This window comes from Perca flavescens, chromosome 14 (assembly GCF_004354835.1).
Source record: "Perca flavescens isolate YP-PL-M2 chromosome 14, PFLA_1.0, whole genome shotgun sequence".
Lineage (NCBI taxonomy): Eukaryota > Metazoa > Chordata > Actinopteri > Perciformes > Percidae > Perca > Perca flavescens.
In genome coordinates, this window is record NC_041344.1 from 23,307,691 (window position 1) to 23,332,701 (window position 25,011).

General features: G+C 39.6%; 1 protein-coding gene across 1 annotated transcript in view; it reads right to left on the minus strand.

Moving 5' to 3' along the window:
• csmd2 (CUB and Sushi multiple domains 2) overlaps positions 1–25,011 on the minus strand; it is a 282,360-nt gene that overhangs the window by 82,445 nt on the left and 174,904 nt on the right. The window contains exons 16-26 of the mRNA XM_028597331.1: positions 22,563–22,757; positions 20,638–20,776; positions 18,767–18,954; positions 17,823–18,011; positions 17,113–17,229; positions 15,856–16,071; positions 14,960–15,148; positions 13,483–13,652; positions 13,198–13,354; positions 12,357–12,548; positions 7,337–7,463 (exon numbers count right to left, since the gene is read on the minus strand). Coding sequence (XP_028453132.1) covers positions 7,337–7,463; positions 12,357–12,548; positions 13,198–13,354; positions 13,483–13,652; positions 14,960–15,148; positions 15,856–16,071; positions 17,113–17,229; positions 17,823–18,011; positions 18,767–18,954; positions 20,638–20,776; positions 22,563–22,757 — 1,879 coding nt within the window. The remainder of the gene's footprint in view (positions 1–7,336; positions 7,464–12,356; positions 12,549–13,197; positions 13,355–13,482; positions 13,653–14,959; positions 15,149–15,855; positions 16,072–17,112; positions 17,230–17,822; positions 18,012–18,766; positions 18,955–20,637; positions 20,777–22,562; positions 22,758–25,011) is intronic.

A 25,011-nucleotide genomic window follows, 5' to 3' on the forward strand; every position in this document is an offset into this window, starting at 1 on the left:
GGTTGATGGAGAGCAGAGGAAGCTCTGACGGATGGAGGGATTTCTGCTGAGCAGTCGGATGGATAAGATGGACGTGGGCTGCATGTTAGGATCATTTGTTCCATTTATACAAGATCTAAATAGCCTATCTCTCCTTGTCACTCTCTAAGAGTGAAGGCTGGGGGGGGATAAGGAGATAGTGAAAAGAGAAGATGGTGAGAAGATAAGAGGGATGCAGGAAGGTAGAAAGAAAAGATGTCGACACTGGTGTGTAAAAATCACTCCATCTATTTCTTAGTCGAACATTTGTAAGGTAGGGCTGGGCGATATATCGATATTATATCGATATCGTGATATGAGACTAGATATCGTCTTAGATTTTGGATATCGTAATATCGTGATATGACATAAGTGTCTTTTCCTGGTTTTAAAGGCTTCATTACAGTGAAGTTATGTACTTTTCTGAACTTACCAGACTGTTCTAGCTGTTCTATTATTAATGATTATTTATCTAAAATCTAAGTGTGAAGATATTTTGCGAGAGCACCAACTGTCAACTCTAGAATATATCGCCGCAATATCGATATCGAGGTATTTGGTCAAGAATATCATGATATCTGATTTTCTCTATATCGCCCAGCCCTATATCAGAAAATATGGGATGTAGAAATAAGCGCTGAAACTGTGTAGAAGAAAGATTTAACAATTTAAAACGTTAGAAAAAACTAAAACAAACCTTATGGAGCTTTGATTTCAAAAAAGGTACTCCTGTTATTATACAGTATTTATGTTTACATTTCATTGTTATTTGAACAGCTGAGCATTGAACCAGGTGAAGAAACCTGTTTATTATTAATTCATTTGATTTTGCAACTGTTCACTGAAATAGCGGGTTTCTATGAAACTACATGTGACATGTCATATTTGGCTTTGACTTTGACTGAACATTTGCTCTCACTTTGCGGAAAAAATATCGGGATATATATCGATATTCAGCCAAAATATATCGGGATATGACTTTTGGTCCATATCGCCCAGCCCTAGTGTAAGGCATGCAGACTAAACTTCTCTTTTATAAACCAATCCTCTTGAAGGTCTTTATTTAGTGCCCTGTAAGTGCACTCTGTGATGCAAACCATGCCACCACAGCTACCTCTGAAACTTGTGCGTGAAAGAGAGCACAGTGTTTGTACAGGTTCACATTTTGTAAATGTGAACAATATGCCTTACAGCTATTCATCTGAAGTTGTTCATTGCAGAAGAGCTAAGAAGAAAAGTGTCCACTTCCAGTGGGGCAAGTCCATTTAAAGACAAATTCTCCACCTAACACAAATGCTTGGGGGATGAGTTGGAGTGGGTAGGGTACAAAAGGAATAATTAAAACTACAGGTTGAGAGAAGTGGAATTACTGTATGTCCCACCAAGGAATAGGAAATGTGTGTAGAGTTAACGTTTTTGTGGAATCATAGAAAGCCATGTTTTGAAGTTAACAGCTAAGGGCTCTCCTTGACACTTCTCCCTTTTCTTCACAAGAAAAAAAATTGCTCGATCAAGTGTCAGGAGGAATCGCTGCAAGGAGATGAGAAAGTGAGGGATGGAAAAGATTTCTCAGGTCTCTTTTGATTCTGCCTAAATGATTTTGTATTCATATGAGAGACACAGAGAGAGAACTAGAGAGTGCCGAGACTCTCTCATATGAATACAAAATAGTCTAGCTGCAATTACGAGTCCTGTGGGGAGTCCTCAGAGTACGTGTATGTGTGCATGAAGATGATAAATAAGTAAGTATGTGTGGTGTGTGTGTGTGTAGTATGAGGAAGAAGAGAGATGAAGAGCAAACAAGCGCTTGCAACTGTCTGCTTTCTCACAACTAATTGAGATTGTGTGTATAAAAGGCAATGTCACACTGAGAGCTATCTTCATCAGTATGTGTGGATTTGGCCTCTGTGGGACTGTCCCTGTGGGATCATCCATCAAGGAGACACATCCATACCATGGGCTTTAAAAGACACCAAGCACACCAGACTATACAACCAATACGTGGGGATGTTGTCTTGACACCTGAACCAAGCTTGTTTGCTTCATGTACTGAAAGGCACATGATGCAATAACATGTAAGCAGTGTTATACAGATAAAAGAACAGGCACAATTATTTTTAGGCAGGAAAAAGTGTGAAATTGGGAAATGAATCAGTGAGATAAAAGTAGAAGTTAAAGACATGGAGAGTACAAGCACCCTTGTTGTACTTGAACCATCCATTTTCCACATTCATTCCTCATCACTCAACCATATTCTTCACTATCACCAATCTCAAATCTTTCTCTAACCTGAACTTAATTTAAAATGACAAAAACCCAACTTCATATTCTCAACATACCCCCTTAAAAAGTACAGAGAAGCCAGTACAACTTTGCTGTGTATAATCCCTATTTTGAATGGTCCAAAACTCAAATTGGTTCTCAGGAAGATACAGAAGTACACACACACACACACACACACACACACACACACACACACACACACACACACACACACACACACACACACACACACACCATTATATATGAAACTTTGTTTTGGGCTGTGCAAACTCAGTGAAATATATGTGCATTTTCATTTGAGACTGAGGGCACTATTTCTGTGATAGAGCATGACAAATGGGGGCTGCACTGCTTTTGGAAAAGTGGTATATATATACCTCCTTAAAGGGAAAACCCCACCCTTAAAAATAATTTGAATACAGTATGTTATTTTTAAGAATTATTTTATAGCTCAGATTTCATCATATTTGAACAGGTCTCTCCATAAGTTGAATGGCACAGACAGTACTGATGATCTTATCTAGAGACAAACACTTGGAGATGCTCCGTAGATAGTCAACAATGGAACAACTACTAAGACACTGCGACAGCACCATTTGTGATATATTTGCGATTTGAAGACATTTTGTAATTCAGCTCTGGAGAGACTGTTTGCAATGATCGTAGAGATCAATGTTATAGTCTAAAATCACTCCTTTGGTGCAGAGAATTTGGTTTTACTGTAGACTTGCCCACTATAGGTGTAAAAAAAAAATATCACTCTATTCTAACCTCTATGAGTGTCTTTTATCAATAGGAATCACTGTGGTAATAAGCAATCTTTAGGGGAGGGCCACTAAAATATCAAATTATCAGATAATATTATTGATATAAGTACCGATTGAACTGTACAATTGTGTACAAGTGTGAAAAATAGAAAGACACACTTAAAGAAACACTAAACCAATAGATGAGGGATTAAGAAGTCAATTCTCCATACTCCAAAAGCCATACTGTACTATGGACAGAGTTCAATTATGGGTCTAACCAAAACCTCTGCTTTTCACATGCTGTGTTACACCTATTGATGCCTTGTGAACAACAGTCACAAAAGCATTACACAGTTTCATAACCCACACAGTACAGCATGTTTTACAGCAATGGAGCTCTCAAATTGGAGGGCATGCTCATTACTAAAAGCTAAATACAAATTTCAAGACGAATACTTATGGTCTCATTGTTCAGTGTACTATGTGGACTAAGGTAGATCCCTCCATTGATCTCTGAAGCCCTAACCACTGAACGTTTCATCGGTGAAATGGCTCATTACCTCCCTTATCATCTCTATTCCTTTTATATTGTTATCATCTCTTTACGTATGTATTGCAGTATCTGCCTCCCACCTATATTCTCTTTCTATCAATAACTCTCGGCAAATCAGTCAGTAGGCTTTTTAGATGTCTGCTGCTGTCACTGAGCACAACTCCTGGTCTCTCATGAACTCAGTATGGTTTGATTAGTGTGCTACCTTCAATTACACTATTTGATATACAAGGAATCCCTGGGCTAATGCATTGCAAATTCTTCTCAATAATGAATTGCGTGGGTAGGATCAAAGTCATGGATATGGAGCATACCTTGCAGAGGAATGCCAGGGACCCAGAGGTAGTGAAGGCACTAATGAACCTAAACTAACAATCATGAGGGACCTAGGAATGTGTGTGCGCTGCTTGCACACACAAATAAATTCATGCAGACAACCAACGCTCTGCTTATGTCTGTAGACATAAACAAACATTAAACATGATCACCATCATTTAAGTTTATATTGTGAATTACTTCCTGTCCCCTAAAATTGGTGAACTTTGTTTATAGAATGTACATTAAAAAAACGCTAGGATTCATATACGCCATAAATGCTCCACTATGATCAGCGTGTTATCTTTCAGGAAAAGTTAATCCAATTTATGAGAAGAGAGAGATTATAGCCCTCCTACTTTAACCATCTATTGTGTTCTCTGCCTCTTCCACATGCCCCTTCATATACACATGTACTTATGGGTTTACAGTATTCTCCTTGAACAGCACTGTTCCTTCAAGTACCTAGGCTTATTCCATTAGTTTACATTGCTGCTTCATGACAGTGCATAAACACAATTAATATTCCAAATACACCCAACACACTTTGCTGGCTCCATGTTTGTGGCTTCATCCATTTACATTTTCAAAACATGGAAGACATCATAAGCATGTTAATAAATATCAGCAGTCCTAAGTAGCTTAATGGACAGAGAATAACACCACTAGGATTAAGGCTTCAACATTCACAAGGACACCATCTTGTTAAAAATGTGTCCTGTGCACATGTGATAATACACTTTGGTTTAAAAAGCAAAGCTTTTTGGGTTGCAGAAAATTTTCTTTACAAATATTTGTTATTTTGTATGAGGGGTTTGTTTTGTACATGGAGAACGAAACACTGTACAATGGTTCAACCAGACTAACAACTGAAAGGGCAGAACAGTTCAATAAGAATAGAAGAAATTGCCATTGGTAAAATAAATTAAAACCTTAGCATCTAAATATGTTCAGATTTTAATAGTTACAGGTTCCTGTTTCAATGTTTAGTGCACAATAAAGCCATTAACAAGCTGGAATTAACAGGCGTGTTACTTTAGCTAAGCTAGTCTTAAAACTTCAAAATAGAAGGATAGTCTAGGGTTAGTGCTATCGGGAGTTGGATCACAGAATATCAGATGAACATACTATAGACTCTAATCTAACCACTGAGTAGACTGCAGAGGGCTTAAAGAGAAACAACTACTCAAAATAATTAGAGCCTAATTGCACTGTTGTAGTTCATTAATGATCAAGGGTCACTTATGCTTTTCTGGACTGGAAAACAAATTCATTGAAATGCATTGTAGGAGAAGATGTATTCTCGTAACAGTATTCTCCTCTGTCATGCAACACGGTGAGGACATTGACTAAATGGAAGTTTTAATCATTAATTCTTCTTCTTCTGGGACCAAAATTATTTCAAACGTTAATAATTAGGGGTGTGACGAGACGCTTACTCCACGAGACGAGACACATCACGAGATTGGGTTCACGAGACGAGATTTCTCGTCGAGGTGAAAAGTTGTCTCGTGAGGCGATGTGAAGTCATTGTGATGGAGCCTGGAATTACTATTGAAGATCCCCCTGTCACTTTTAAATCATTTGTGTGGCAACATTTTGGTTTTCCTGCGGAAATAATAAACGGCAAAAGAGTGACAGACAAGACGAACACAATATGTAAACTTTTCACCTCGACGAGAAATCTCGTCACGTTTTAATCTCGCGAGATCTCGTCACATCCCTATTAATAATACATTTGGTGTCTGAATTACACTGTTTTTTTGATCTATGTAAAAATAGCCATGATTGATGGAAAGAAAAAAAAACAACACCAATATCACAGGTGATTCCAAACTTTGGAACAACCAAATTGGATCATTACACACAGGAGAGAGGAGGTGTATTTTTTTGAAGGGTAATGGCTACAGTATGTATTGTTGGGGTGGATCTGGGTGAGGAGAGGTGAGGTAAAGAAAAGCAAGTTGTTTCATTAGGCAAAAATATAACGTATAATAACTAAATAATTGGCAGCTTGCATCAGTAACACTGGCAAAATGAGGGTGCTGTAATGTCTCTGTTGTCTCCTGAAAGCCACAGCAATGAACACATCCACGAACATGTGCATATGAATACGCTATTATATTACATTTAAAGTTAATAGGCACACATGAGTGCATGCAGAGTCAACAGAGAAAAGTAAATAGAGCCGTAGGTGGTGGAAGCTAAAGCATGTAGCTAATTATTCCCAATATTCTATTACTTGAGTCAAAAATTTAACTGACACAGTGAAGAAAATGTCATAATTTTCTAGCTGGTCTGAAAACAAAAAATCACAGTATGGGTGATAAGCTGACTGTGTCATCCAGTAAGGATTCCAGATGCTTGTCTTTGGGGTGTACCATTCACCACACAACCCCATAGGAATCAATACCCTGGGGCAGCCCAAGAACACATTCAACAAATATCTGGGGATCCCGAAGGATGAGCTGCAGGACCATAGAAATAAAATGGATAGAAAGGCCATTGGACTGTTTACTGTGGTCATTTGATTGGTACACAACAAAATGGCGATTGTTGTTAGTTGTCACAGTGACAATACGTGTCAGTGGGGCCGTAAACTGTGTCGTAGCTCGCTGGGAGGAGAACCGCCCGACGCAGCTCGGGAAATGTTCTTAGGAGTCAGGAGGAACAGTTAGACCCAGCGGCAGTGGGTCAGCGGACCTCTAACGGTTTGACCCAGCCTGCTGTTCAGCTCATTTTCTGTAACTGATGCAGCATGACAGAACTGTGGAACCAGCCAGCCGGTGAACAACTTGTTAGTTGGCTAACGTTAGCTTGCTAACTCCACATTACCCCTTGCCACATCGTTCACAGAAAACGAGCCAATGTGCAGGACATGAGGTGGAAAAAGGACATCTGGTTTGCTTGGCCCTGCTGCCACTACAACCCTGACCCTGATGAGCTGCTTGACAATGGCGGGAATTTAGGATTGGTGGAAAATTATGGAGAAAATATCTTTGTTCAATAAAATATACATAACAGGAAATAAATATGGTGCTAGAGAATAACCTCAAATTTAAATAGTCTAGAAAGGTATCAACGAATACCTCTAGCCAAAACCATTCACCTTGTAGGCTTTTACATTTAATCAAATTCAGCATATAACATGCATACATTTCAAAGCCAAAAACTTGACTTTCTTGAGGCTCTGAGGTGGCATATACCCTCACCCAGTAGTAACTCAACTATTGGCCAATAGCAGCTCACTGAAGATTGATTACACAGCAGCCTGTGAAAGTGATGAATACCACTGCAAAACGGGGGGCTAAATTGGAAGTATATTGAAAGGTGGTAGATTGAAAGAAAGTCTGGAAAAGAACAATGTAATCAGAAAACTAGAAAGCATGGACAAGGAAACAAAGAGTGTTGTTCAGACCTAATAGTGCTTCCAGGGGCGGCCTCAATGGTCCACAAGCAGTGCAGGTTGTGCTCATATGGGGCTGGGTAGCCCGGAGACAGGATACGACCGGAAAGCTCACCCTTGATGGTGCCCCCACACTCAGCTAGAAAGAGGGAAAACAGAAAGACAGAGGGATTAAGGAAGTGAGCGATGACTAGGAGTAAAAGAAAAGAAAGTGCAAAATAAGTACAAGCTCATCAATGTTCGGAAAGTCAAATTAACAAAAGGATACAGCAAGGTTAACATACTTAACATGCCAGCAACTGCATCATCTCACTTCCAGTAAAGTGCATCACATCAGTTTCCTCTCATCATTATTAATTATTGACATAGCAGTCATATGCTTAAATATGATGTGCTTCATCATCTTGTTAGCAATTTGAATGATAAGAGGGAGAGCAGCCAACTTAATATACTCTATGTGCATCTCCTTGGCTCAGTGAAGGCAATCCACCATCTTAACCAATGACCTCATCCTGTTGCCTTTGAAAGTTGATGGACATGTTGACTGAACAACACAACGTTTAATATATTAGACTCAAGTTCAGTGTAACTTTTAAAGAAAATATAGTTAAATATCTTGCCATATCAGTCACTGATATAATATAGTTAACTTTATTTTTAGGGATCAATCAGAAAAAATATATCCTGTAATGGTCCAGAACAGATACACAGTTACCATAATAAAATTGTCTACTAAATAAGTAGTGGTAGTAGACAATATGATGGTTCTAGTATCATATCATGGTTTAATAAGCCCCCTGAGGTACACAGTCCACACCAAACATAAGCTCAGTCTTTAAAAAAATGACAACACAAACTATGAAACTACAAAGCAGCACCAGAGGCCAAAACATTTTGTCAAGAACAGTCGGAAGAATGGAGGGTTTTTTCAGCCTCAAGTAAGGAATTGCCATCAGAAATGCTCTGTGACTGAAAAGCAATTTTCAACCCCCCCCTTTTCAATTACCACCTCCTACTCTTATCCAAAAAGTGAATGGAAAAAAAGGAAATGTTCTCCAACAACAGAGTGGAAGTGTTTTTGTTAACATTTTTGAAGCCATCTCATGGCAAGAAGAGGGTGAAAGTGTTCTTTTTTTTCTTCCTTCCACTGAGAGGAAAGTAGCTCCTTCAAACAGGAGAAAAATGGAGGTCGGCGAATCATACTGATGATGATGGTGATGATGACGGCTGTAAAATCAATCTGTTACAAATAGACCCTGCGATGAAAAACAGCAACGACGGCAGACACACAGAAATAGGGACACACTGGCAAAAAGGAATTAACTAAATTAACACAACACAGTACACACAGAGAGCAACACACCATCAGACCAGGATGAGCTGTGGTTTCTTCATACACATCAGGCACATTTTGTCACCTTCCATTTGACAAACATGCCTTTCCTCATGTTTGCAAATAAATCCTTGCTTTGTTTCCTTCATGCATTGCACATTTAAACAGCAATAATCAACAGAGCTGGCCTCTGATCATTTTTGCTGTAAAAGCATAAACACACAAAACGATACACACAAAATTGCTCATGCTTAGATACAAAAAAAACATGCAAAAAAAGAAGAAAGCATAAACATATTCATCTTTAAACAATTGGTGAGGTTTTAGACTCTATGCTTCTATGTTGAAGGAAACCTGCTGTTTCATGAAGTGAAAAAGAGAATAGGGTGATCTATCACAGTAAGAAAAAGCCATCTCTTTCTTCTAGCCTTATGACCTACGAAACTACTGCTCAGTGCTGCCATGGCAGTGTAACTCCCCCAGCTACTTTACCCTTTCAATCTATGTCTCCACATACATCTTTCTAGAATCAACTCAGGTTCTTCCTCTCCTTTTGTCTCACCCTCTTCTCTTTAGCTGTCCCTCTCTACAAGATATATTGTATCAATGTAAGCTATGTTGTTGGATATATGGATATACAATAGCTAGAAGACAAATCAAACATACACAAACATTTTACTTAAGCAACACAAATTGTATTAAAAGACAATATGTAGAAATGTGTGGTTTTGCTATGAAGGTGCTGAATGTAATTATATTGGGTATGCACAGTAATATTTAGTATCAATAAAATACAACCCTGTTAAAAGCTCAGTGTCCAACCTAAAGCGGCTCAGGAATTCAACCTTGCAACTTCCCTTTTCTGTGACTTTAAGGATATAAACTCTCTCTATTGTTTTCAACTCAATTTCATTCTCCTTCCTCCCCTGCCCGCTATACCCTTCTCATCGGTGTTCAGTGTGCCCCCGCTGCTAGACAATAATCCCACCATTACAAACAGAAGCAGTCCCTCATCTGCTCCCAAATTCCCTCTAGCAGGCTATCGTCTGCTGTGAAAGGGGCATTGGGAGGACAAACCTGTTCAGAGATATACAGTATGCTGAATGTTGTTTATACCCATGGAATTACCTGTCAGTTTGGGTTGAAATGGAAGCCAAGCAATATTATTCTAATCACATTGGCTGATGTCAAAGAACCCCACTCTGCCTGTTTTCCTTACTGAACTTCTGGCTGGTTTCTGAGAGTCAAAATGTCACCCAGGAGAAAAAAAAAATGCTTTAGGTTTGTTACCATGACACCATATAGGTATGTATGTGTATGTCAGTTTAATAGTAGTTTTGAAAAGTAATAACACATACCATGTTTGTGTCAGAAGGCAAACATTGACTACGTTTACATGCAGCCAATAACCCGTTCAAAACCGGAATATTAGCAATAACCCGGTCGCGCACGGCCATGTAAACACCGGCAAAAACACGAATATGCTCATATTCCGGTTTTTAAAAACCCGAAAATGATCCCTGGGTTACCCCTTTTCTAACCCGAAATTTTGGTCATGTAAACGCGTATTGGCTATGTTCTTGTGATATCCCCATCAAAAGGAACATTGATTTGTGTTCTGCGCATGTTCTATTCGCAAGGAATCTTGGTCTTTTGAGTAGAGGAACTTCTTGTATGCGCCAGAAAACATAGTTATAATAATAATTATATACTATAATAATATAGCTATATATATGTCAATGCAGAAAACCTGCGCGCAGTATACCGGAAGTAAATAAGAAGTAGAGGTAAACATGGCGAGACGCAGCACAGCACCACACTTTTGGAGCGAGGAGGAAACCAATCTCTTTATTAGTGTGGTGAAAACCATGAATATAATGTCTTTTGTTGACGGCAGAAAGTACAGAGATAGTGAGATTTATAAGAAGGTGACCGAAAAGTTATTGCGTCTTAAGATTGTCCGTACGTCCAGACGCTAACCGTGCGTCACCGTTTACATCGGGATATTGCCAATTGATTACAAATTCCATGTATACAGGAGTAACTCTCTCTGCTCACGCATGTAAACGGGTTATTCCGAATGTTTCAGAAACCCGAATAGTGACCTTAACCCGACCATAACCCGAAAATTGACAGCTTGTAAACGTAGTCACTGACAGGTAAACTGTAGGTGAACTTTACAAAACGATTGGATGCGTATACTCTCTAATGGAGAAATGATCTCCATAAAATGATTTGAAATGACTTTCAAAATGATTTTGAAAGTCTTTCAGGCTCAGACAGCAAGGGGTTAAAAACCTGCCTATGTGCTGTTAATGTAACAGTCTTATTTTAGTAAAAAACAAACAATGTGAAAAGGGGGGATTTGCAATCATGATGCAATATGATGAATATATGGAGCTGAATAGAGCAGAGTCATTTTAGATGAGCTAATGCACTGAATAAGGAGCTGGGAAAGCAACCAAATGGATGACCCAAAAAAGCAGAGCTAAAACAAACCACAGAGCTTTCCTAAACCTGCACCGGCATATTCACATTGTTATGAGGAGGAGGAACTAGGTCAGACATTTTAGTTCAGCTAAAAAAATCTGGTTAGAATTAGCAATGTGCCAGACCGTAAAGCAGACACAGACAAATGATAAATACTGTAATAAAATGCAATACAACACAATGCTGTTTCATGCAAACTAAAGTTTGAGCTGAAATTAACATGTCATGTAACAGATAGTGATGTAAGGAAAGGTTATAACACACTGGGATGTTAGGCAGGATAGCACAGAATAGCATAACATTACATAATACTAGGTAACATCCCATAGGGTAGCTGACCTAACCAGTGGTGGCACATTTACTCACGTACTGCAATTGAATACATTTTTGAAGCACTTGTTATTTACTTGAGTATTTCTGTTGTATGGTTCTTTATACTTAAAGTTATACTAACTTAAAGCGTAACTCTCGCCAAAATGCAACTTAGGGTCTTTTTGTGAATGTACCCGAGTCAAACTTTCATTTAAAAGCATATTTAGGACGGAAGCGCCACTTTTAAGATTTACCGTATTTTGATTTTTCGGTCAAATGGCCTTTTGAATGGAAGTGATAGGGGCACTTTTATGCTAGCCTCAAAATAGCTATTTTTAAAACACTAAGAGGCTCGACACAACATTAAACTTTGCTCAGAAGTATCACCAGGGGCTTTACATCCAACGAAGCATTGACAACATTAGCTAGGTACCCAGAGCCTACTAAAAACCTTTCAAAACTTTTCTTTTAGTAAACTCTGGGTACACAAACAATGTTGTCAATGCTTTCGTTAAGGTGTAGAGCCCCTGGTGATACTTCGAGCAAAGTTTAATGTTGTGTCAAGCCTTCTTAGTGTTTTAAAAATAGCTATTTTGAGGCTAGCATAAAAGTGCCCCTATCACTTCCATTCAAAAGGCCATTTGACCGAAAAACAAAAATACGGTAAATCTTAAAAGTGGCGATTCCGTCCTAAATATGCTTTTAAAACGAAAGTTTGACTCGGGTACATTCACAAAAAGACCCTAGGTTGCATTTTTCATGAGTTGCGCTTTAATATAATGCAATGTAATGCAAGAACACATCAGCAGAACCCAAAAGTATGATGGCAAATAAACTAATACTTTTGCCAACAGCAATTTACACACTTGATCTCTAACCCCTTCACGGAGCACTCACCAACACAGAGAGGGAGGGGGCTGTCCCATGCCCTTCTTTCCCCCCGTAGGCAGGTAAGCACCGCAGGACCTTTCAGGGTGTAGCCTGGATCACAGCTATATGACACAGTGCTCCCTGCAAAATGACCCTTGTCCTCCTGTTTGTAGCCAAACTGGGGAAGACCTGGATCCTCACATTTCACCAGTTCAAAACCTTGGAGGGAGGGAGAGAGAGAGAGAGAGAGAGAGAGAGAGAGGGGGAGAGAGGGAGAGAGAGGAGAGGGAGAGAGAGAGAGAGAGAGAGAGAGAGAGAGAGAAAAAGGAACATTTATCCTAACACATTTACTGTTATTTAACTGTGATCTCAGATTATAAAGAGCTGAATGACCTCTCAAAGTTAATAATGATCCTGGTGCATATCTTGCTGTCCAATATGTTCAAAAAAAGCACAACCTGAGGAACAGTGAATGACCGACACCAACACTCTCACAAACACAAGATATACTGTATATATAATTAATATAGATCAATCCTAATATTCTGTTAATGTTCATATTACTGTTTATTGTGTTCTTTCCAAATATTTGGACACATTGTATTTTGATGCTTTGGCAAAATTGTTATTGAAACTTTCATGCCAATAAAGCCCCATTTCATTGAGAGAGAGAGAGAGAGAGCGAGAGGGGGGAGGAAGGATAGAACAAGGAGTAGGAGGGTATTGAAGAAGAAAGTATAAATGGGATTTTATGTGGCAGAATACAACAGGCAACAAGAAGGGTTGGAAAATTAGATATAAGCAAACAAACTTTACTAAAATGTAAATATTAAATGTAAAGAAAGGTGGGTGTTTGTGTGTTACTCACTAATGAAGTGCAGCTCAAAGCCTTTACTGGTGTTATCCGCATTGCTGATGAACTCCAGCCACATGGAGCTGGAGGTGGAGTTCAGGGTTGTATCTAGCAGCTCGCTGCCTGTAAACACCCCCAGCAAACGAGCCTTGTTACTGCTGCCATCAAAGACCTGGAAGGGAGAGAGGGAGAGTGGGAGGACGCATCTGAAGTAAGGTGATCAGGTCTGCACACAGATATATATGCTAACAAGGCTGCGTACACACGTGGGGAGGGTACAATTCCCCCCCACCCCCTCACTTTGAGTATGTCGCCCTCCTCCAGTCTGAAGTCTCGTGCCCGTAGCTGGATGCCTTTGCCAGGCTGCGTCTGGATGGAGTAGATGCATTCGTGTTTGTTGCCGTAGTAACCGGGGTAGTTGGGTGAGAGCAGCACCCCTTGCATGCCAGTCACGGATGAGCCGCATTCAGCTAGAGAAAAAGAGAGGGAGCAGAGAGACGGACAGAGAGACAGAAGGAGAGAGGAGGGGAGAAGGTGGTGGTGTTGGAGAGAGCAGAGGACATGTCAATCGCTATATGCTTGAAACTCACAGGGAATTTATTCATGCTGTCATGCAGAGGGAGAGGTGATGGGGAGAGGGATATGGTCAGTGACTAAACCTGAATGTTGAGTGGCACATCATCATAATCACAATGCAATCTGAATATGATTAACAGTAATTTCAGCTCTATGTGAAAATTGCTTTTTCCGATTCACATCAGGAGAAGCGTCGAGAAAAAGAGTGGGGCAAAGTTTTGTATAGAAAAATAGCTGCCAGAATTGAAATGACCACAAATGTATCCAGCATTTGATCTTGTGAAGTGAGGTAAGATGAGCTGACGGGACTGTCAGAGAGGTATATGGAGATGCATCAAGTTTCTAAGGCTGAATATGAAGTGAACAAAAGGTCTTATCGGTGTCAACCTACACATATTTGGATTCATCTAGGCAAAAAGGACCAATAAACTACAAACTAGCATCTTTATTCCAAAAGATAAACACCAAATGAGAACCAAAGCAAAAGAAGCAGTCAAGTGAAAATGTATAAATTAAAATAGCTTGACCTAGTTTAGACATGGCTACATATTTAGAAACAAATCAGATATTATTGGTGTGGGTAAAGAAAATAAATGTGATGTACTTACTAAATTGTAATTACTTGTTTCCAATAGAGTGTCAAAATATTAATGCTTACAAATTACTTCCTAAGTTTAGAAACTGAAGAAAGAAAATCTGCAAGGGGTAAAACTACTCCCATAAAATAATTAAAGCAGTTCACTATGCAGTCATTGTTTAACAGTGCTTTGGATATACAGCAGACCCATGGTCGGTGCTTTACCTATCATAAAGACTGCTAGGATATTGTCACAGAATGAACATACTGACCTAAATCTTTGCAGTTTGACTCATCATGCTTCCCAGGCATTAGCAATGAGCAACATCAATGATTAACATATGTCAGCTCTTTAATGTCATCCTCATTGGAGCTGCTGCTCTATATAATCTATCTAAAAAAAGTTTCTGGGAAGCCATCCAATGAGACAAAGAGACAAAACGTGGGTTGATGGAGAGATGATAACGAAGAGAATTGAAAGGGAAATGCCTGTCTTCTGATGTGACTGAGAGTTTTGTACATTTCTTAATGGGTGTATTGAAAAGGGCTAGTGTGGCAACATGTCATTGTGAGGGGGGTAGAGGGGAAGAGAGAAAAGCCAAAATAAAGCATATGACCACCTACCAACACACCTTGGCAGAGGGGAGCTCCACACCCGCCTCCTGCCCCCTAAGCATGTCACCCTCGCCGGACCCTCAAGTCGGTAACCCGGGAAACAGGAGAAGATGAGGGCGTCTCCCACTCCGTACTGCAGGCCCTTTCTGGTACTGTAGGGTGGGATTCCAGGATCCTCACATGGCTCCAAATCATACTCTGGAAAAACCGAGAAAGAATAAAAAGAAAAGGTGTAAATGTCCTGTTTCCGGAGATGCATTAGTACATAGAAATACCAGGTTAACTGTGATTTGTGAGGTTTATTTCTATAGACTATAACAGCATAGTTACTACCATGTCCTGTGGCCAGAGGCCTCTATCCATTTTTAAAATAGGTGGTATTTGGTATTTCAAACTGTCAAGTCTATTAGATTTTGTACAATTATTTATACTGTGTCTTGGTGTTCAAATCAAAGCATGCTGTGAGAGTAAAATAAGGTGAAATGATGCTCTCAGTGGGTTAATGGCCATCAGTGCTCTATCTTAACTGATTCATTTCAAATAATCAATTCTCTTGATGTTAACCTTTTTCATTATTCACTCTTGAGTGGCTGTAATTACATATTTCTAGGACACATACTTAGATACTAGATAATTATTTGCTCCTTGTTTATGGTGGCCTCCACCCAACTAAGCATTGCTGTTTGTGTCAATAATTCGAAACAGACCCCTGTAATTAAAAGGTCATGGCAATACTCAGGGGCTTGAGATGTCCACTCTCAATATGATCCTTAAGTGCTTTCAATGTTGTAACTTTTCTAATCCTTTCTCTCTTCGAAATTATTTGCATGGCTCAGTACTGTGATTAGCACCAGCTAGCCCTCTTTTTGTCTTTCAGTATGCTGATTAACTAAATCCATTCTTACCAGAGAAAGTGATGTTAAATCCCTCGTAGGAAACGGAGAAGTCAGAGAGAAAGCGGATCTGAGCCGTATAGTTTCCAAACAGTCCTGCACTGAGAGGTGGAGGCAGTGTGGAGCCCGTGAGTCTCCACAGGGGCTGAGAGAAGCTGCCATTCTCTGTCACCAACAAGAAGTCGTGAGGGCTCTCAAGGTGGAAGGTGTGGAAGGTGAATTGGACACCTGAATAAGAGAGGAAAAAAAATCTATTGATTAAAATGTATTGTTTATATTACATTTTAATTTTTGACCTTTGCATAAGTAAATTGGAGTCTTGGTTTTCCCATTATATATATATATATATTTATAAATAAATGTTCAAAAAATAAAGGCAAAATAATTACTAACTAAATTCTGAGCCTCTTTCACACATGCACTGCAATCCTGAACTTATCTAGACATTACCCAGAGGAGCTGTATGTAAGAACACAAACGTCCAAATTAGTTGGACTGGACATTACTCTGCCAGTTCCCTAATAAAATGTCTGTGAAATGTCCAATTGAGCCCATGTGTGAATAGAGCAGGTCATTGTCTGGAGAATTCACCCCGAGCGAGTGGGCGGGTTAAGGACGTTTCTATCATGCGGCTGGCGTGAAACTGGAAGAATAGAAACTTACGACGGTGAAGAAGAAGGGTGATTTACACAAAGATGGCAACAAAGATGTCTAATTGGACAGATGACCAGATTCGGTAACTTCTGTCAGTAAGGGTTGATGCACGTTCTACCCAGGCGCCACCCCACCCGTCGCCTTAACTAAACAGAGTATTTCCAATAAGTGAGAACGCATCTGACATGGACAATCTCCTGCTGTGTGCTACACGTAAGAGAAAGAAACTGTCCTGACCAGATTCTCCGGACAATGGCTTTATATTCACTTGAAACAGGCTTAGGTATTTAGATTTTTATGAAACAATATTTTCAGTTTCATAACACATCAATTCCCTGACTTCCTTCCCTACTACTTATCAAACACATTACACCCACGCAGAGAGGGCATCTGCAAGTAAGGCTGTGTCAATTTGATGTAAGCGCACTATCAAAGGTGACATGACTGGAGAATCGTCTCATGGCACTGTAGCCCTAGGCCAGCCTCTCAGCACTTCAGGCGTACCGAGACAGCTTGTTCGGCAAAATATAAAGGCCACTCAGTATGGGGAAATAAAATTGTAAGGGAAATTGAATTTGACTGCTGCATGTGTTGACACAGAATTTCTCTGCTAACCTTTGCCATGGGAGGTCTCGATTATCCATGTGCAGTTCAGGTTGTGTGGGTAGAAGTCTGGGAAGCCAGGTGACAGGATGGTGCCAAAGTTGCCCTGGATATAACCTCCACATAATGCTGACGACACAGGGCGAATAGAAACAGCGGGAGATGGATGAGGGAGAGAAATGAGAGGAGAGGTGAAATCAGAGAGGGCAAAACAAAGTGGATGAAGACAGAAATAAAACTTCCCCCAAAAATGGCAAAACTTGTCTGTGCGTTTACAATGCGGTAAAGTACATTTTACAAGAAGTGCCCTTCAAGACATAATAACAAGGAGAGACTGGTATCATCAATATCATTACAGAGTGGGCAGAAATCAATACTGTCCTTAAATATAAAAGCATTTACAGATGAGGAAAAAGGGAAACATCAAAGGGCAAGCTCACGGCCATACATATAAAACATGTATGATGAAACAAGGCAGAAACTTTTAAAGTCTAAAACATGAGTTGTTGAAAGAAATGTTATCATCATATATGGATTTTTTAATAACTCAGAAATATATAGCAATTTAGATGTGATGCAATATGAAGCAAAGTGCTCAAAATGATTGCTCATGTTTCATCTGGTATAACACACAACAATGAATTTAGCTTTAATCCCATTTATGAATAGCATGAAATCTGGCAGGAGACTATTCATTTCTAGGTCAATATTATGGAATTTACCATCACAGCTAGGCAGGGGGCGGCTCCACTGAAAATTGGGTTCACATTCTAAAGGCTCTGTGTCACTAAGTGTGTACCCCGCATCACAGCTAAATGTCACCAAAGCGCCCACATAGAAGTCATTGCCGTGCCGCTGTCCGTTGACAGGTATACCAGGGTCCACGCAGTGGTCCGACTGTAACTGCAGGGCTAGAGAGGAAGATAAAAAAAGACAAAAAGATAAGCGACAAAGACACTCAGATACCGAAAAGTCACCTGCTAGCGTTGTAAATATGCTTATATCCTGTTTTTAATAGGTCAAGAAATGTTAAAAGGTAGTTTGCTTTCCCAAAGCAATCCGGCTAAATAATTTACTTGAGCATCCTTTTTCCACAGGAATAAACCAATGAGAGGTTTCAGCACTCTTTCCCGCTCCACCTTTCATAGTTTCTCCCTAAGTAATGCTCATTGTGAATTATTAAAGTATTGCAGATATTCATAACAGAGCAAGTGCAAAAGGTTACCAGTGTGAGCTACACATATGACAGAACAATCGCACCCCATTTACTTTCTAATTATAGATGTTGTAATAACAATGGCTTCATGGTGAAATTGAGAGCCTGCAGAGATTGTATTTGCAAGCAAGAGTCAATCACGTATTACTAGTACAGTAAACAAAGCTTATGGCTGTTGTCAATGATTTGGTCTGTCTGTATTGTAATAGATTCATTTCTATTAGGGTCTGTGAAGCATGGGTAAATGAGCCCTTCCTTTAGAAGAACCGTTATTCTTATTTGTCACATACAATTGACAGTACAATGTAGCGAACCGCCAATCTTCTGGTTGAGGGGCGACCACTCTACCACCATGACGAAGCCACCCTTAACAGTACAGTATATCTATCCTGTATCTTTGGGTGTAGATTTAACTCTGTGTAATCAAGTTCACAAATTGTCGGCCCTTACTTTCATAACGTATGCGGAAGCCGATGTCCGAGTGGCTCTTGTCAGTTGAGAAGAGGAGATACAGGAAGCTGGAGGTGCTGATGAGGAACTGGGGAACCTGGGTACCCTGGTAACTACCTATTAGAGGTGAAGAGGGAAAACGTCCATCGCGCACCTCAAGGACATCATAGTTGACCTCTGTGCGGAACCTGAGGACAGAGAAGTAAATTGAACAAGGATGTTATGCTTCTCATGAAAAGAAAAAACACAGTATTTGTATTGTGATGTAAATACATATGATTACAGTAAGTCCCCACATAAGCAAGCCTGCAAGCCTGAGTTTCATTGGCAATTCTCATCAGCTTCAGTATCGAGTCAGGCTTACAGTATGGTGAATGCAAGGATGAACTACCAACCAGACAGAGTGAGCAACTGCCCTGGGGCCACAGACCATAAGGATGGTCAAAACTCCTTGTATGTCATCTGTTTGTTTTTTGCAAATTAGTTTGATAATATGCACCATTTAATCTGAATATCAACTGAAAAGATAAGGTCTTACAGCGGGCTACTATGTCAAAATGTATATGGGCCAGGTTAAATAAATTAGCATTTTACCATATTACCACAAACAGGGCCCCCAAGTGGAATTCAGAATTGAATAAGGAAATCTACTAAACCAATGTGGAGATTCCAAAAAAAAGATGGATTTATACATTGTAGACGTTTGGCCTAAAAAAAAAAAAATCACATTCCATGCAAACCAAAGAAAAGAGATTGAGGCTTCAATGAAGCTTATTTAGATGAATATATAATCATTTAAACAAGATTCTGACAATAGAATTTCTTCAAATCAATTCAGAATATTTTGCTATTAAAGCAACACTATGTAACTTTTCCCGCTTCGGTCCCCCTACAGGTTGTCTCACTGGAACTACATCTGCAGCTAAAAGTTACATAGTGTTGCTTTAACCAACATTAAACTAACGAAAACCAGGAGGGTAAATTAAATAATTTCTAATTTGCACATTTTTTAGAAATTTGGTATGCTTTGGTGATTGCATCTGTGTATGTGTGTGTGTGTGTGTGTGTGTGTGTGTGTGTGTGCGTGCATGCATGCTCGTGTGTTTCTTTCTTTGTTGCCACAGCCATTTCATCTTCAAAGCCATGAATAAATTGCTTAGTTTTAGAACCATGTAATCTAAATGAAGCGGTTTGTGATATTTTATTGATGTTACATAAAAATTAAAGAGCAACAAACATTTATGTTGTATTCATTTTGCATGGCGTGCTATCATGGCAGTGACGAGGATGAGATGGGCTCACAAGGATGAGCCTTCATGAATCGCTAATGTAGCGTTTGATCCTGCGACTGTAATGTATGTCTCTCTCTCTCTCTCTCTCTCTCTCTCTCTCCCAAACATCAGGACAAATTCTCTCCTTTCCCATCTTTCCGGTTCCCCTTGACAGATCATCTCCACTTCATTACACTTCATTTACAAACTCAGAGGTCTAGTGCAGTTTATTGTGTGTATGTATATTTGCGTGTGTATAAACTGTAATTATATCTGTGGATCTTCATGGAGGGGGGTATCAAATGGAAGAATAAAATACTTATGAGCGTGAAATACTTATTACTAAATAAAACATAATGTTATCCTAGTTGGGGGTGTATGTTAATGTGCATTAGATCTACTGCATTACTGCCAGAAAGGCAGATAAAAAGAATAAAGAAAGCAGTGAAATGAATGTAAGCACATTCTGAAATTGTTGAAAGGTAAAATCAAGAAAAATCTTTCTCTGAAATAAACAAAACACAAAAAAACAGTGAAGCAGCAGCAGCAGCAGCAGCAGCACCAGCAGCAGCAGCAGCAGTTGCTATCTGGCCGACTCACTTGTCGAAGATGATCTTGATGGGGTAGCCTGGAGGAGCCTCAATGATCCATTCACAGTTAAGGGCCTCCTTATAGAGTTCTGGCCAGCCAGGGGAGAGGATGATCCCGCTGGGAGCCTTCAGATCCCCTCCACATGGGGCTACCGGAGAGAGAGAGAAGAAATGGAGAAAGAGAAAGAACGAATAGAGATTAAATTATGCATGTCTTTCCCAGCTGATGTATGACAATGTCCATAGATGATCCCATGCATCAGCCGGGGCTCATCCCATTTCTTTGAGTGCCAGGGTCTATCTAATGTAAATTGGTGAGAGCTAACTTCAAGGTTAACCATTTCTCTTAGGAACATACCTCTTCATTGTACGTGCGTCTGTGTGCATGTGTGCACCTGGGCATGCATTAAATATCCAGGTGTATGCATATGTTTCCTCCCCATATGCTGTTGTCTTTAAATCGGTCATCAAACCCCTCCTACAAAAGGTGCTGCTGTCATCCCCATCAAACAGAGAAAACGGAACATCTTTGATCGCTAGCACAAAAGACACTAGAGCATCGACCCCTCTCCAATAGAAGGTTACAGAGGCTGTGCATCTCTGTAACTGCCTATCCTTAACCAGAACACACAGGCACAGTGGAGGGCTCAGTTACAGTGCCAGCTCCTCGCTCCCTTTGAAGTGGAATGATTTAATCAGCCAACTCAGCATACTGAAGGACATCTATAAAACGCATTACGCTACAGACGCAGAGGTATGATAGATGGTCTCAGAGGAATAAAAAGCTGCTTTGGCACACAGGGGGAAGTGACATGTTTTTATAATGGTTTCTCCTTTGCGTATCATAAATAGTGAGCCTGATTAGGCACCTTAGAGCCCTAACCATATCTGTGTTTAATGTGCTACACTGCTGGGGTCCAAGAGCCTGAGCTGGTTAACACCTAGCTTCATCTTGACTTTGCCAGCTCTATTGGCCTTTTCTGATTTGCTGGAAATAGTTTATTGATATTGAGTCAGGAAGGGGGTGAATGGATGGTTCAGCAATCTGCATGTAAGCACAGCTACAGATACTTAAATGAACAAAGCTTCTGTATCATCACCAGCAATCACCACCATTTAGTCAGATCTTAGTGATCCCTGCCATAAGAATGTATGGCATTATTCATATTAATCAATTATATCTGCAACAATTGTGAAATACATTGAGTTAATGCATCCTAGAAGGAGCAGAAAATCTATTTTTTAGATTGTTTTCTGGTCCTCCCCTTATCAACACCAATTCATTTACTATTTGGGTGTGCAGAAAAATTCATATTTTTACAATCCTGAAATGTACAGTAGTGATGATACATTACTAGCTAGAGTGAACATTAAAACAAACATTTTATCGTTGTAAGCTATAACACAGTGGGCATCTAGCCAATGAGATGCTTGACTACGGAATAAATGCTTTCGGATTTTCCTCTTAATTACTTAAATCCTCTGCATATTTACCATGGTGATATCTGGATTTTTTCTGAGTCACACAGCTAACTATGCCAACATAACTGTGCAGGGTGCAATATTGGATATACATGTGGCATAATCCCACTCATTTTGCTAATATTTACAACTAATATTAAAAATGAGGTCAGTTAGTAAAAGGATGTTATTTTTTAGACACCCATATGTGTCCCCAGCAATTGGCTTCATCTCATGTCACCTAATGAAAAAAACGTGTTGGTGGGTGTAGCTAAAATGTTCAGGTTAGATAACAAAGGCAAAAAAAACTGTTATAAGAGGACTGTCACAAAGGATAAGATAAGATAGACTTTACGGTCATCCATTTAAATACAGTGCTGTACAGTACAGTACACAGAGGAGCAAAACGTGTTTCCACGATCCCAGTGCAATACAAAAGACCTACCACTCACTTACTACCACTCCTTTACTCACCTTCACAGCGGGGAACTGCATTATCCCACACCACGTTGCCATCCTTGAGAATGCAAGAGACGGTTTGTGAGCCGTGGGTCTTAACAAAGCCTTCCTCGCACAGGAAGGAGATGGAACTGCCCAGCTGAAGGCTTTCACCAAAGCGCTTCCCATTAACTGGCACACCTGGGTCTGGGCACTCGTTGTGGCGAAATGCTATTGAAAATGCAGAGAGGAGATAGGGTTAGTGTGAAGGACAAGACATAGGTGTGAAATGATAATGTTAAATGTTTTTAAAGGGAAGAAAAATGACAACAAAATTCACTGATTACTCCCCTCAGTCACTTAACATTACTGTAAGTCACAAAGTAAAAAGAAAAATATCCTAATTCCTACAAAAAAAAAACATTTGATAAAATGCTTTTAGAGAGAAATGAAGAAACAAAATGTCATCTTGTTGAAAACAAGAAAAAGAACACTTCATGTTCATGTAATTCTGCAGGTATTAATCCTTGTCACACATTACATTTTCTGTGCAAAGATGCTCATAGAGATCCCAAAATAATTACCCAAGTTTCTGGACAAAACTTCTTTTTCTTCTACTGTCAGCATTTAGCAATACCAGCATTTAACGAGAAGAAATGTGTTTCACTTAGTGAGTCACATTGATTCACCCTGGTGCAGTGATTACAGAGGGTGGGAAACCACACCGTATATCATCAGCGCCACATGACACTGTTGAGTGATACGTGGAGTAGACAAACAGAGGAAATTGTTTTCATACATCCTCAAGATTTTATCTATCAAGCCTCTCAATGAAACTTTAAGCAGGAGCCAGTTAGAAAGGCCACGAAGAAACACAGTGACACAAGAGGCATAACCCTGGAACAAGGCATGTAAACAAATACATCACCTGCGCTACTATCGCTCTCACTTAACTCTCTCGCTCTCACTCTTGTACGCACACGCAGGTAGGTGACACATGTAGGTGTTGATGAATGCCTCTTCTGTATCCATTGGACCCTACAGAGTGCTAGCCACACCTCATCCATCACGATCATCTTATTTATTAACGTGCCAAAATCTCCTCAATACAGTTTGGCATGTCCTTAATTAACATGAATGATGAAAGTTGTCCGCTCAGCCCCACAATCCCCTAAAACCGATCCTGCAGTGAGAGGACACCGTTCTCAGGAACTAACCGTCATCTTCAATTAACTGCTCTCGACATTCATTCACCATGCTGCATTTGGTAATTTATTTATTCATCTAAATAGCTAATTAATGCATTAGTCACCATGTGTTATCCACATTGTGGCTTTACAGAGGCACCTGGGTTGGGTTGACGGCATGTCTGCAAATGAGCTAGAGCCAGGCCCCAAAAGCATTCTGGGTAGGCTGACATATGTTTCTTTCTTTTTTTTTTTTTTTTTTGCTAGAGCAGAAATAGTTTAAAGAACTAGCAACAGAATACTGGAGTCTTCTGAGTATATTGTAATTTTACATACCAGCCACCACAGTGTACTAGATTAAATGATCACACAAATAAAACTGTGTATAAAAAGATTTTCTATTGTGAAACAACATGATCAGCCACACAGCAGGTGAAGTGCCTGCAAATATTTTTGCATCATATCTCATTTATTATCAGGCCTGATTCTTACAATTACAATAATTACAATTACTACTTTGGGATGGGAACCTCCAAAAGTCAGACATAAATGTGAGATGATTGGGCTTTTAAACAGGCTGAACAATTTTTCACTAGAAATAGCTTTAACTGACACATTTTGCATGGACATCCCTGGATTAGTGAGGTAAAATATATTTGTTATATGATTAAAGCTATAGTGTGTAGTTTCTGCCGCCCCATGAGGAATTCTAAGTAGACTATCGGCGCATCCACATAATACAAGCCTTCCGTAATCCCCCCCATTGAAGATGAAGTCCATTTCATGTTCTACTGCTTATTATTATTATGATTTAAGGGCTACATGTTTTCGGAAAATGTCCTTGATTTCAGATGAGTTCTTTTGGTTGGATGATTATTTAAAAAACGTGAGCAGCATTTTAGCGAGGGTACCTTTTTTTTTTTTAAACTCAAAGTGAGAAGTAGAAACAAGACCATGTAAAAGCAACAAACTGTAAAAGTAAAAAAAAAAAAAAAAAAAAACATTTTATTGCTTGCATTAAAGTGCAACAGCAACTCATTTTAGTGCCAAATCTTGTTGAGACAAACCTCCCAACGGAACCTTAACTATCTATGAAATAGCTTTGTGGCTTTATAGGGCCTGGGTTAGACACCCTGTAAGGAGATATTTATTTTGCGATGTGGAAGAATGCAAAGATCAGGCTCATTAAACAATAACGCATATGCAATCAATGCAATAATCCTGCTGCCAAAACCTCATGGTACAGTATATCCATGAAAAGGGTTTACCAGCATGCAGCCAATGTGTACTGCGTCAGA